At 44.8% G+C, this 13,868-nt stretch overlaps 1 protein-coding gene across 4 annotated transcripts in view; it reads right to left on the bottom strand.

Moving 5' to 3' along the window:
- Positions 1-56: 56 nt before the first annotated feature.
- Positions 57-13,868, bottom strand: part of RAF1 (Raf-1 proto-oncogene, serine/threonine kinase) — a 32,547-nt gene continuing 18,735 nt past the window's right edge. For 3 of the 4 annotated variants that reach the window (XM_008061419.1, XM_021714122.1, XM_021714123.1), the window contains 11 exons: positions 12,573-12,726; positions 9,232-9,259; positions 8,996-9,123; positions 7,581-7,698; positions 5,751-5,835; positions 4,537-4,713; positions 3,524-3,570; positions 2,020-2,138; positions 1,479-1,610; positions 1,202-1,336; positions 57-1,055 (listed from right to left, as the gene is read on the bottom strand). In XM_008061419.1, coding sequence (XP_008059610.1) covers positions 912-1,055; positions 1,202-1,336; positions 1,479-1,610; positions 2,020-2,138; positions 3,524-3,570; positions 4,537-4,713; positions 5,751-5,835; positions 7,581-7,698; positions 8,996-9,123; positions 9,232-9,259; positions 12,573-12,726 — 1,267 coding nt within the window. In that variant the 3' untranslated portion in view covers positions 57-911. Of the gene's footprint in view, positions 1,056-1,201; positions 1,337-1,478; positions 1,611-2,019; positions 2,139-3,523; positions 3,571-4,536; positions 4,714-5,750; positions 5,836-7,580; positions 7,699-8,995; positions 9,124-9,231; positions 9,260-11,601; positions 11,662-12,572; positions 12,727-13,868 lie in introns of all 4 variants that reach the window. The other variant, XM_021714121.1, reaches the window with a different exon arrangement.

The following is a 13,868-nucleotide window of genomic DNA, read 5'->3' as shown; positions in this document are numbered from 1 at the left end:
TTAGAGCTCAAGCTGGGAGTTCAGTATTACTTTCAAAGAGCAACAGCCATTAAACCTAAATTTAATTTATTTTATTAAAATAACATAATTGAGGAACCATCAGATGACTGTATTTTGTCAGGCGCAATAAAAACAAAATTAAAACCCAAATCATCAAGAAAACCTGTGTTCCTGCGTTCCTTGCATACACATGATGTGACTAGAGACAAGGCTGGCCCTGTGGCCCCGCCCCATGGGGGCAGCTCTTGGAAGATGAGATTCAGCATGACGGAAGACTGCTTCCTGAGAGGGCTGAGACGGGGAGGGCAGGCCAAGCGCCTTGCTGGAAGACTATCCCGATATAATGACACCTCAGAGGCTGTGAAAAGAGGACAAGTCCCCTAAGTAAAGTTCCACAGTACCAAAGCAGGCTCCTTCGGGCAGCCGGAGTTTCGGCAGTCCTGGGCTGTTTGGTGCATTCTGTGCAAATGTCTGGCGCTGCACCACTAACTGAAGGAAAGTCCCTCCTGTAAGAAGCATTCCCCCCGAAGCTGACGTCCAAAGTCCCACGTGTCCCACATCAGGGCTGGACTGCCTGCTACCTTTCCTTCCCTAAAAATACTCACCTAGCCAGCACCTGAGGCCCCAGCTTTTGTATCACCATTGGCATCCAATTGTGCCTCTGGAGAAGGCGGGACCCTGAGCATGGGGGATGGGGGGGCGGGACTGACCAGCATCGTGAATGGCTTCCTTCTTCCAGGGCCAAGGGTAGAAAAGAAGGCAACATGAAGTTAAGGCCCTGTGAGCAGTCTAGAAGGTCCTTAGTAGCAGCTTCTCTGAAAACATGCATTCTGCCCCCGTAGAAAGGGAGCAGAAAAGTGCCTGCTGACTTCTCTTCCTCCCCGATGGCCTGAGTGCAGGTGCGCAGTCAACTAGAAGGCAGGCAGTCTTGGGGATGTGGTCAGCGTGCAAGCATTGATATCCTCAGTGTGGGCCGCCCGATGCAGGGATGGCTCAGAGGCGCTCCGGTTGATCTTCGGTAGGGAGTGCTGGAGCAGCTCAATGGAAGACAGGATCTGAAACAAAGGCCCCACAACAGTCTCATGAGCTGTGGCTGACTTGGGTCCCCCCCTTAGGAAACAAAATACCTTCCACAAGATGCTACCATTCAGAATTCCTGCTTTAACTAGTCCAATTCAAGCAGCCCTGAGCTAAGTCTTACCTGGGGGAAAAGAGGCCTCTCTTCCTTCACTTTCTTCACACAGTCAGCTACCAGCCTCTTCATTGCTTTGGGGCAGTTCTTGTATAGCTTACTAAGATCTGGGGAAGCATACCCTCGGCCCACCATGAAGATGATCTAAGGGAAAGAAAGCAGCTGAGCAGATGGACAGATGGAGGGATGAATAATGGAAAGTAACAATGCCAGCCCTCTCACTGCGTAGGCTGGCAGGAGGCCCATGGCTCCTATGAGTTGGGGCCTTAAGCACCAGCACACTCACCTGGTCTCGGTTATTGATGTGGGAGTAAGGGAGCTCCCCTGTCATCAGCTCGTACAGTACAATGCCATAGGAGTAGACATCGGACTGGAAACTGAACGGGTTGTTATCCTGCATTCGGATCACCTCTGGGGCCTACGGGGACAAGGTGCATTAATCACTACGTGATGGGCCCCACAGAAGTCCTGGGACCAGGCTGTGCCTTCCGTTAGTTAGGAGAGTCCATTCCTCAGCCCCCAGAAAGCTCTTCTGCAACACATGTGCTGGTATAACGTACCAGCTCTCAGGCACTGACTGAAGGCAGCTCAGGAATCCTGGCCTCTGAGCAGGATCCAGCACTTCCATCACCCAGCTTGCCAACCTATCCACATAACTTCAGAATGGTTCTACCTCCAGACCCCTCAAGGAAACCCACATTGGCCCCAGACTGGTTGACAGCAAGGGTCATCTGGAATTTGTGGGACATATAAGTTTGCACAGAGAGCTCCAGGGTGTTCCTTTTCCCCTGAACGAGAATATGCTAGTGGGAACCCAGATTCCTCACCATCCACAAGATGGATCCGGTGGGCTGTTCAACCTGCTGAGAGCCACTCCAGCGCGACTTGACGGTTGCCAAACCAAAATCTCCAATTTTTACCGTTAGGCCTTCATGGAGAAATATATCTCAATGCCTGTTAAGGACTCTGGCTTCAAAAGAATAGTCAAGTTAATTTTGAAAAACTTCTCGAAGTTTTTTATAACAAAGTAATCTCCTACCTTTCTTCTGTCCCAGCCCACTCTGCACTGAATTTGCTAAGGTTTCTAAAGCTTTTAAAAGTGTTTTTGAAATGTCCTCTTTTCCTGGAGGCAGGCAGGGATTGCTCAGTGTGCCAGATGATTTGCCCCAGCTAAAAACAAGCCAAAGTTTTTTTCCCTACTTCTTTTCCTCACATCTTAGGTGCCGAGTTCCTGGCCTTGTGACCTTCCCAGATAACGTAGGTGCCTGCAACTCCAAAGACAAAGACCACGCTCTGGTACTTCCTAAGAGTTTGAGCCTGCTGATAGCTAGCTTACATTTGTTTTTGCCTGTATTCTGCTCTCAAATGACCAACTGAAACATGAGTGGCTGACAAAACAGCAAATTCCTTACTGAGTGAATGTTGTCATAAGAAATTTCTCACTAGAATTGGTACCACTTAGTGACTTCAAAGTGACAAAGTCAGCTCACTTCTAGGTAAAGAAGTCAGGTACATTAAGTCCAGCTCTGACCTGCTGGTGCCCAGGAATTCACACCTCCTTAAGTCTGTGGTATATATTTTCATGGTATAATACCTGGCTGCCAAAAACCCCACCCTCAAAAGATGTTCATACCTCAGACATGTATCCAAAATAGGCCATGTCCCATGATCCAACTCAACACAACTATTATGCCTCTTACTGGCCAAGAAGCAAAGTTCGGCTGTAATGCCATACCCCCTTCCAAAATCAGTCAAGTTCATGCCTTACAGCACAAAAAGTACCATAAAAGTCAAAATTAAGTCTTGGAAAGGGAAAGAGATTGTTTCCAACAGTGATCTATCTCTAAGGAAACCACTTATGTAACATTCAAGAAAGACAATTTTAATTAGTAATTTGGGAAATCCTGGAACATTTGGCTTATAGTTTCTGTCACAAACTAGAAATAAACATAAAAGACAAAAGCCTGCCCCCCCCAAGCTAAATTTACTAATAAACAGAGTGGTGAAATTATGCCTATCTCAAGCTTAACCCAAACATGTACACCTCAACTCTTGTAGAAATCTTTCCAGATCATTTTTGCTGAGATAAGCCTCACCCCTCACAGTGCAGGTGAGGCAGAAGCTGCTCAAGGGCACGCCAGTCCTAAGGTGTACCTTAGAATTGTGTTTCTCAGAACAAACTTTCTGATGTCTGTTTCTTCCTGTTCTTCCCCTCTTTTCATAAAAAGATACTCCCTGGCATCAAGAACCACTTGTGATAAAAAGATTTCCTTCTGTTGCCCTAAATTTCAAACTGAACAATCAAATGAAACAACCACCACCAAAGGATACTGTTGGACTTCATGTCTCTGTGAATGATATTCTTTGCATGCAAATAGCTGTGAAGGAAAAATATATCTATTAAAAACAGTTTGAAGGATGTGGATAGAAAGCAGTTTCAAACTACACCTAAGAAGTGAAGCCTTTGGCTATGTGCAGTGTCTCACACCTGTAATCCCAGCACTTTGAGAGGCTGAGGTTGGAGGAACACTTGAGGTCAGGAGTTCGAGACCAGCCTGGGCAACATAGTGAGACCCTGTCTCTAATTTAAAAAAAAAAAAGTGTATTTTATGGTATGTGAATTATCCCAATAAAGTGTTTCTAGAAGGTCATTCTGGCTACTTATTTCTTAAAATATACAGAATGCAACTTCCATGTTAATTTTAAAGATAGAACATGAGAACTTATATAGCACTTACAAATACAGCTTTAGCTTAGCAGCTCAAAGACACTTGGGGGTATGAGGGGCTCCTGCTCCTCTTCCATGAGGATACTTTAGAGAAAGTCTGGGAAGCCCTGCCCTGGGCTAGCTAGGAAAGGAACACACACACACACACACTTTTCACCGAGGAATGTGTCAAGCAGGAACCCAGAGGGGCAGTATTTAAAAAGGAAAATAAATTTTAAATTTAAAAGGAAAATTACCCACAAAGTGACACTGGTCAAACCTTCATGTGGAACAAACACCCTGTGGATGGGCTTGCCTCATACATCTGAGGGCATTACCACAGACATCCAAGAAAGTATCTGCCCTTGACCATGTTCTCAGGTCTCTGAATGAATTGAGGGTGGCAGCTGGAGGCTGATTTTGAGCCCCAATGGGGCAGCCTTGCTTGAGTGAAGAACCTGAACGTTCAATTCTGGCTAACTGATCTCCTCCAGCCCAGCCCAGAGGCTCGTTTTTAGCTGTGCCAAGATATCATAGAATCACTTAATGGACTAAAAGACTTTTCCTGATCCTGGCTCCGATTCAGGAACAAGTTGATGCTTGGGCCTTAGAGAAAGCCATCAGGCCATCCACTTACTCCATTCCCTGAGCCGTCTGCCGGGCAATGTCAATTAGCTGGAACATCTGAAACTTGGTCTCCTGGACATGCAGGTGTTTGTAGAGGCTGCTGCCCTCGCACCACTGGGTCACAATTGCCAAGTTGTCCTTTGTCATGTACCCCATGAAGAGGAGAATGTTCACATGCCGTGTTTTGCTGGGAGGAGGGGAGAGAAGAGAAAATGCTCAGGGAGGTCTACTTTGTTTTTCCATGGATACCAGATTCTGTGTTCTTGACACTCCCTGCGCTCACAAATCTGGAGGAGGCTGGACAAGCCAACCCAGGAGCCAGTAAACAAGAGAGTTCACCATTATTCACCTCAGGGGTGGCCATGTTTACTTACAGAAGGCGTGCTCTTTATAATCAGTGTACACTCACAATTCTCCCCATGGAGGTCACAAGGATCCCTCCCCACTGTAGAATCCACCATTATATAACTTATTCCTACAAGTCTAAATAGTGACTCAAAAGATTTTAAAGCTAAAGGTTTTGAAATCTACAATAAGACAACTTGGCTATAAAAAGGGTTCTTCGGGCAGGCGTGGTGGTTCATGCCAGTAATGCCAGCACTTTGGAAGGCCAAGGTGGGAGGTTCGCTTGAGGCCAGAGGCCAGGAGTTCAAGACCAGCCTGGACAATACAGCTGGTGACCTCGTCTCTCCAAAAAACAAAATTAGCCAGGTGTGGTGGCACACGCCTATAGTCCCAGCTACTTGGGAGGCTGAGGCAGAAAGATTGCCTGAGCCTGAAAGATTGCCTGAGCCTAGGAGGTTGAGGCTGCAGTGAGCTGTAATTGTGCCACTGCACTCTAGCCTGGGTGACAGAGTGAGACTCTTGATTTTAAAAAAAGGGGGTGGGGGAGTTCCTAGAAATCAAGGTTAAAATATGCCCTGTCTTTTCCTACCTTAAACTAAAACCCAGAGAGAGAACATGGGCTACCGAGTTCAGTGTACCTAGAGGATGGTATTCTCATAAAAGGGGCTCATCCAGAGGCTTGACAATCACATAAACTGGAAGGGAACATCCTCCGTTCCTACCGGAGGAGTGTCCCAACCACAGGACCCCCACAGTGAGTCCTAACTGCCTTCAAGCCCCCACTGTCGTGCAGTCCACTACCTCTGCAATTCTTGTATATGCTCATCGCCCCATCCCAATACTCCAGGGTAGCTGGACAGGCCAGCCTTCTCTACTCACCGCAGGACAGCCACCTCATTCCTGAAGGCCTGGAACTGCTCTGGGGTTGGGTTGACAACCTTTAGAATCTTCACAGCAACGTCTCCTGCAAGTTAGTCAGTGCAGCCAGTTAAGGAATTCAAAGGGACTCAACTTATCCAAAGCATCATACACTTACACAAATGAAACAAGTCTCCAAGTTTCTAAATAACCAAGTGGCTGAAAAACATTAAGTGCTATCCATATTCATGGCACAGGCCCTCAATAGGCTCGGGTCTAAACTATTCATATTCACCCTGGAGGCCCCAGAGATGAGGTCATGCATGATGGGTCAGCAACCTTGGCCTGTGGGGACGAAATCAATGCCTGGACATGAATGGCCCAGCAAATAATGAATCTCTGGACTGGAAGGAAGCAGGTCATTCAGCAAGCTGCTGATGCCAGGTTTGGCATCTACATTTCAGTGAGCCCTGAGATGGCTCCTAGTAAAAACTCACAGACATATATTCAAATTAAAGCTCTTTGTCTTCAATATCACTAAAAAGTAATCCTAATAATCAATACTAATTGCTTACTACATCGTGGCATTGTGGGTACTTTCATCTCCCTTAATCTTCACAGTTGCCCTAAGACATAAATATTATATCCTCATTTTACAGAAGGCAATTAGGAAAAGTTTAGTCACTAGCCTAAGGTTATGCAGCCAGAAATCAAAAGTGGTGGGGCCAGGATGAGAACCTCAGGTCTGATTCCAATCGTTGTTCTTCTACTTATAATACTGACAAATGACTGTCAAGCACTGTGAGTAAAACCAGTCTCTTGATATACCTTCAGAAACATCCAGGGAGCAATTCTACTTTATATGGTTACAGAGTTAAGAGGCACCTTTTTTTTTTTTTTTTTTTAAATCAGGGTCTCTCTCTGTTGCTCAGGCTTGAGTACAGCAGCATAACAGCTCACTGCAGTCTTGACCTCTTGGGCTCAGGAGATCCTTCTGCCTCAGCCTCCTGAGTATAGTTGAGACTACAGGTGTGTGCCACCATGCCTGGCTGATTTTTAAATTTTTTTGTAGAGACGAGGTCTCACTGTGTTGCCCAGGCTGGTCCCAAACTCCTGGGCTCAAGCAGTCCTCTTGCCTTGGCCTCCCAAAGTGCTTGAATTACAAGCATGAGCCACCATGCCCAGACTATAATCAGTTTATAAGAAGTGTCCTGGACTCAGTGGCTCAGCCTGTAATCCCAGCACTTTGGGAGGCCGAGGCAAGTGGATTGCCTATGCCCGCAGGTTTGAGACCAGCCCGGGCAACTTGGCGAGACCTTGTCTCTACAATAAATTTTAAAAATTAGCTGGGCATGGTAGGGCGCACACCTGTAGTTCTGGCTACTTGGAAGGCTGAGGCAGAAGGATCGCCAGAGACCAGCGGGTCATTGCTGGGGGAACCGTGAGTACGCCACAGCGCTCCAGCTGGGAGACCGGGTGAGATGCCAACTCAAATAAATAAATAAATAAATAGAAATAGAGGAAGAGAGGGAGGAAGGGAGGAAGGGAGAGAGGGAGGGGAGGGAGAGGGGGGTTGGGGAAGTAGGGGGGGAGGGGAGGGAAGAAAGTGCCCCGACATTTGACTATAGGACTCAAATCTTGTTAGCTAATTTCTAATTATCCCGGGAGCTTTATTATGCTAATTAAATCATTGTGAGTCTACAAGTTCAGGCTTCAGAGGTAATCAAGTATCTATGGGAGAGTGCTGCTGCAGGCCACGAGCATACTGAGTCTCTTCCTCCTGGCCTTCTCTGCACTGAAACTTACTTCACCAGAGTTCTGCAGTACAGAAAGGGAGACCCCCAAACCTACCATGCCACTTGCCCTTATAAACAGTTCCAAAGGAGCCTGACCCAATCCGAGTGGAGAGCATCACTTCACTAGCTTCTATTTCCCAGTAATAGCTTGAATCTCTTTGTCCACGAGGCCGCTGAAAGAAAAAAGTCATTATTATACTCCACAGAATATTAAGATTATGTTGCTAATAAGGAGATGAAGGAAAGATCAACCCAACCCCATCTTTTCCCATATCTTTGAATGACAGACATACTGGCCAGGCACAGTGGCTCATGCCTGTAATCCCAGCACTTTGGGAGGCTGCAAGTGGGAGGACTGCTTGAGCCTAGGAGTTCAAGACTAACCTGGATAACATAGCAAGACCTTACCTCTACAAAAAAATACAACGAGCCAATCATGGTAGTGTGTGCCTATAGTCCCAGCTCCTTGGGAGACCGAGGCAGAAGAATTGCCTGAGGCCAGGAGGTCGAGGCTGCAGTTAGCTAAGATGGTGCCACTGCACTCCAGCCTGGGCTGGAGTGAGGCTCGCACAACAAAAGAAAAAGAAAAAAATTAAAAAAAGATAGATAGATGAACTCAATTCTAATTTCTGCCTGTTGAGAAAATACCATTACTTGTAGCAAACTGGCAAGTTATCTAAAGCAAGCATGCCAAAAATGGCACTGACATTTATCACCTCATACATATATATAATATTCAAAAAATATGCATAATATATATATTTTTTAGAGACAGGGTCTTGCTGTGTAGTACAAGCTGGAGTACAGTGGCTTAATTATAGCTCACTGTAGCCTTGAACTTCGAGGCTCAAGTCATCTCCAAGCTCAGTCTCCTGAGTAGCTAGGACCACAGGTATACACACCACCACACCCAGCTAATTTTAAAAATTTTTTGTAGAGAGAGGTCTGTGTTACCCCGCTGGTCTTGAACTCCTGGGCTCACGTGAACTTCCCTTCCTGACTTCCCAAAGTGCTGGGATTACAGGCATGAGGCACCAAGTCTGGCCTGTTCTCCATTAAATCTATCTTATTAGAATCCTCTCCCCAAATAAGTTAAAAGAATTTTTTTTTTTTGAGTTGGAGTCTCACTCTGTCACCCAGACTGGAGTGCAATGGCCGCTCCCGGCCACCGCAGCCTCGACCGGCTGGGCTCTGGCGATCCTTCCGCCTCAGCCTTCCGAGTAGCTGGAACTACAGGCGCGCACTACCACGCCCGGCTCAATTTTGATTTATTGTAGAGATGACGTCTCGCCAAGTTGCCCAGGCAGGTCTCGAACCCGCGGGCTCAGGCAATCCACTCACCTCAGCCTCCCAAAGGCGTGGGATTATAGGCTGAGCCACTGAGCCTGGCTAGTTAAAAGGATTTTAATGTCCAACTAGATTTTTCTCAGAGAACCCTAACCAGCAGGAGGTACTGTTGGTCACACTCACAATTTTATTTTTCTCCTGGGTCCCGGATCCTGGTGCCCGCTCTCTTTGTGCTGGCACAGGGGTTTTGGACTGTGACCAACCCGTTGGGCTCAGATTGTTGGGGCTGCTGGACAGGGCTGAAGGTGAGGCTTAATAGACAAGACAAACAGAATCCACACATGGATAAGCCAACAGAAGATACACAGCATAAAGAGAAAAAGCCCATTACTGTTTGCTAAATAATTATGGAAAAGTACCTGATTCGCTGTGACTTCGAATTGCATCCTGAAATAGAAAAGGAAAGCTGGTCAACTTGTACACCAGAAAAGATTTTTTTTCTGGGAGAGGGAAAATTAAAGTGAAGGATTTGCAGGAACAAAATGGATTATAAAACCTTCAAAACACAAAACATCTACTACATACTCTAATCAACTTTCTTTGATTAAATTCCCCAAATGTTCGTGGCCAGTATCTCCAAGATTGGTTTTTCATCAAAGGATGAAATCAGAGGATTAATATTCATTTTCATATATAATGAAAGTCACATTCTTTGTCTCAGAAGAAAACAATGTACACAACAAACATACTCTTTCAGGGAAGGCTAGCCAAATTACTATCAGCTGAGATCTTTCAAAAAATTGGGAATCTTGCTCCACTGAGGCTCAAGCTCACTTTTACTCCACTAGGAGTACGGGTAAAGTGATCAGAAGTTGGGTTTGCTAAGGGTAGGCACCACGACAACATTCCTTATCCAAGCCTAAAATCATGGCAAGCTGGAAAGACCACATATTTCCTTGTCTGAAACCTTTATTTTTCATATAACACACACATCTGAACAGGTAAAGAGACTTGGCCAGAGTCACACAGCCAGCAGGAGGCAGAAACAGAACCAGAAACCATCATCCATGGATCCCAGTCCTCAGTTCCTTCACCACAAAATGCTGCCTCATACCTTATGGATAGCTTCTGGTTCTATTTCCTCATGTGAGAAGTCAAAGGCTACTTTAGAATTTAATAGAAACTGTTTTAAATCATGGGGACCTCTATAAGACCTAAATCCTAACTTGAAAATTTTCACTTGGAGCAGAATTCATTAATAGAATATAAAACCATTTAGTCCCTCCCCCTATATCATCAGAAATGACAGAAAAGTTATTTTTCTGGGATCTTTGGTTTCCTTGTGTAATCACAGTGCAGATAAGATACTTGTTCCACACAACTATTTCTAGAATGCTCCCCAAAGACTCCTAAACCAGTGTGTCCACTCACTCCCTCAAGCATCTTCAGAGTTTATTTATTTACTTATTTTTTGAGTTGGAGTCTCACTCCGTCGCCCAGACTGGAGTGCAGTGGCTGCTCCCGGTCACTGCAGCCTCGACCTGCTGGGCTCCGGCGAGCCTTTCGCCTCAGCCTTCCAAGTAGCTGGAACTACAGACGTGTGCTACCACACCCAGCTAATTTTTGATTTATTATAGAGATGAGGTCTCGCCAAGTTGCCCAGGCGGGTCTCGAACCTGCGGGCTCCGGCAATCACTCACCTCAGCATCCCAAAGGCACGGGATTACAGGCTGAGCCACCGAGCCTGGCGGATTTTTTTCTTAATGTTACATTAATTTGCTTCCTACATCCACTATGTACCTCATATTTTATTCTGTGCTAGTTTCCAGTTGGATCAATTTATTTTAAAAATAATTTTTCCATCATCCTGGAGCATAAAAATCAGAGAAAAACTTTAAGAACAACAGCTGGGCTAATTATTTTGTAATGGAAATTCAAAAATTCTCACTTTTAATGTTCTAAGTAATAGAGTGCTTATACAGGAACAAATCATATAAAGAAGAAAAATTAACTGGTACATTATTGTATTATTATCAGGACTAATAATGATAAAACAAATAATAAAACTCATAGCTTATACATGAGTGGCAGGGCAGAACAAGTATATCAAAAGTGACTTGAGGCCTGAGTGAGAGAAACTGGGCTTAGGGTAGGTAGCAGGTGTCTCTCAGGCTTTTCAATGAACAATTCATGACGCAGAGAGAGCAGTTATCACTAATAAGCGTTTAATAAAGATTTTTCCAGGGCATATCAACCAAATGGTCACCGTTGGTTTCTAATGTAGAAATAGAATACTGATTGTCGTGAGCACCAAGTAAATAAGTCTGACATTAGTCTTCGTTTGGAACTGATTTTCTTCCTCATTATTAATACCCTTAGCCTCAAAACCTAACTTGAGAATTTTTTTTAAACTTTAAAGAAATGGAGTCTTGCTATATTGCCAAGGCTGAAATGCAGCAGCTATTCACAGGCACTATCATAGCTCATTATATCTCAAAACTCCTGGGCTCAAGCGAACCTCTGCCTCAGCATCCAGGGTAACTGGGACAACATGCGTGTGCCATTATGCCTAGCTGGACTTGAAAATTTTCACCCATCAAGTGATACTACATGCAATATATTTTTATTTCCATATATTCTACTGACAAAAACGGAAAACATGGAAACAAATCTGACAAGAAATATACATTTTACTCAGCAACTGTTTCATTTCTGATAGTCTACTACTATCTGACAGTTAGCAATCCTGTTAATTACAAGAAAGCAAAGGCATGAAGAAAAATACCTACTCTTCCCCTCAAACAAAATCGTCTGGACCACGCCCTGGGAGAAGCATTCAGGTTGTTATTCTAGTCCAAAGCAATGAGAAATAAAGAAGAATAAAGAACAAAGGAAGTATTTTAAGTGTATTCAGTTGTTCTTAAAGATGTATCAGAAAGCAAGCCAAATAAATAGAACATACGAAAAAGGCAAGAAAAGAAAAAGCAGTTTGAAAACGCTAGCTTTGGGTACTTTCACATCTCCCTAAATGCCTGTTTGTTAAGATCCTAGAACTCTACCCTTTTATTTCTAAATAAAATCTCTTAAAAGTCTTCTAGAGAGTTTGTAGTTCTCCAGTAGTATTTTCTTTCTTACCCTAAAATGAAACTACTCTTTATATATCTTACTGCACTAGTTCATTGAAATCCTATTCAAATCTGACATGAAAAGAATGAGTTCAAATATTAACATTTCTTCAGAAAGTTGGTTTTTTTGAGTTGGAGCCTCACTCTGACTCAGACTGGAGTGCAGTAGCCGCTCCCAGCCACTGCAGCCTCAACCTGCTGAGCTCTGGCGATCCTTCTGCCTCAGCCTTCCAAGTAGCTGGAACTACAGGCATGCGCTACCAACACCCGGCTAATGTTTTTGATTTATTGTAGAGATGAGGTCTCGCCAAGTTGCCCAAGTGGGTCTTGAAGCTGCGGGCTCAGGCAATCCACTCACCTCAGCCTCCCAAAGCGCTGGGATTACAGGCTGAGCCACTGAGCCCGGCCTGTTCAGGAAGTTTTAGTTCTCCACTTGAGTGATATTCTAACCAGATTTTTCATTCAGTCTAAAGATGCTACAGATAAAAAAATAAATATTTTTTAAAAGTCCAGGGACCTAAGAAAATGCTCCAATATTCTCAAGCAGGTACAAAACCTATAACTTTGACATAACAATCAACCATACCCACATTAACTGACTAATACTCATCACCACCCCCAAGGAGCCCTATTACCTCAATCATCCTGCTGTCCACAGGTAGGGTGGTGCTGACCATGTGGACATTAGGTGTGGACGTAGACCTCTGCCTCTGGGAGAGGGAACCTTCAGAGGAGGGGCTGGAGGTGTTGAACGTGAAGGCGTGAGGTGTAGAATATCTGTGTTGGGAACTAGGCAAGGAGGAGAAAGAAAAGTCCATGACTGGCACTCAGACCTCCCACCAGTAAAGTCTTACAGTTGACCACTTCATTAGCATACTTAGGGGCAAACTCTACCTGTACAACCTTTGACAAAATGTTTCATTCTTTCAAATATGTGCCACTTAAAAATTGTCTTCTGTTTAGGTGCTTTTGCGTGCAAATTTCTGAACATGCAATAATATATGCCCTTGGAATTCAATGGAAAGGAGAATGTAAATTTTCTTCTTTTAAAATCACCTCTACAGAAAACTCCAAATTTTTACAGCATCTCTGGAAAGGAGCAGATTAACATTTACCAACCACACCACAACCTACTATGTTACCTGGAACCTGTCCAGTTTAATGTAGAGACTTAACTAGAAAACTTTTAGGTTGGGCACGGTGGCTCAAGTCTGTAATCCCAGCACGTTGGGAGGCTGAAGCAAGAGGACTGCCTGAGCCCAGGGGTTCGAGACCAGCCTAGGCAACTTGGCAAGACCTCATCTCCACAATAAATCAAAAAATTAGTTGGGCGTCGTGGAACACGCCTGTAGTTCCAGAAACTTGGAAGGCCAAGGTGAAAGGGCTGCCTGAGCCCAGCAGGTTGAGGCTGTGGTGGCCACGAGCATGCCACTGCACTCCAGCCTGGGCGACAGAGTGAGACTCCGACTCAAAAAAAAAAAGAATACTTTTAGGATGATTGTATGTACACAGATAGTTAAACTTGGTGAGCATGTCTGCAAAAGGTCAGGATTTTACCCACTGTTCATCCTCTCATCCTACAACCAGCACACAGTTGATAAACATGAATTCTTTTTTTTTTGAGTCGGAAGTCTCATTCTGTCACCCAGGCTGGAGTGCAGCAGCACACTCACAGCCAGTGCAGCCTTGACCTATTGGGCTCAGGTGAGCCTTTCAAGTAGTTGGAACTATAGGCATGTGCCACTGTGCCTGGCTAATTTTTTGACTTATTGTAGAGACAAGGTCTCACCATGTTGCCTAGGTTGGTCTTGAACCTGCAGGCTCAGACAATCCTCTCGCTTCAGCCTTCCAAAGTGCTGGGCTGCCACCACACCATGGTATGTAAGCCACCACTGAAATACCTGAATGTGAAAATTAATCACTGGCCTCTT

The sequence above is a fragment of the Carlito syrichta genome, unplaced genomic scaffold, assembly GCF_000164805.1.
Source record: "Carlito syrichta isolate Samal-C Ts95f unplaced genomic scaffold, Tarsius_syrichta-2.0.1 Scaffold305248, whole genome shotgun sequence".
NCBI lineage: Eukaryota > Metazoa > Chordata > Mammalia > Primates > Tarsiidae > Carlito > Carlito syrichta.
This window is presented reverse-complemented; position numbering and strand designations above follow the sequence as displayed.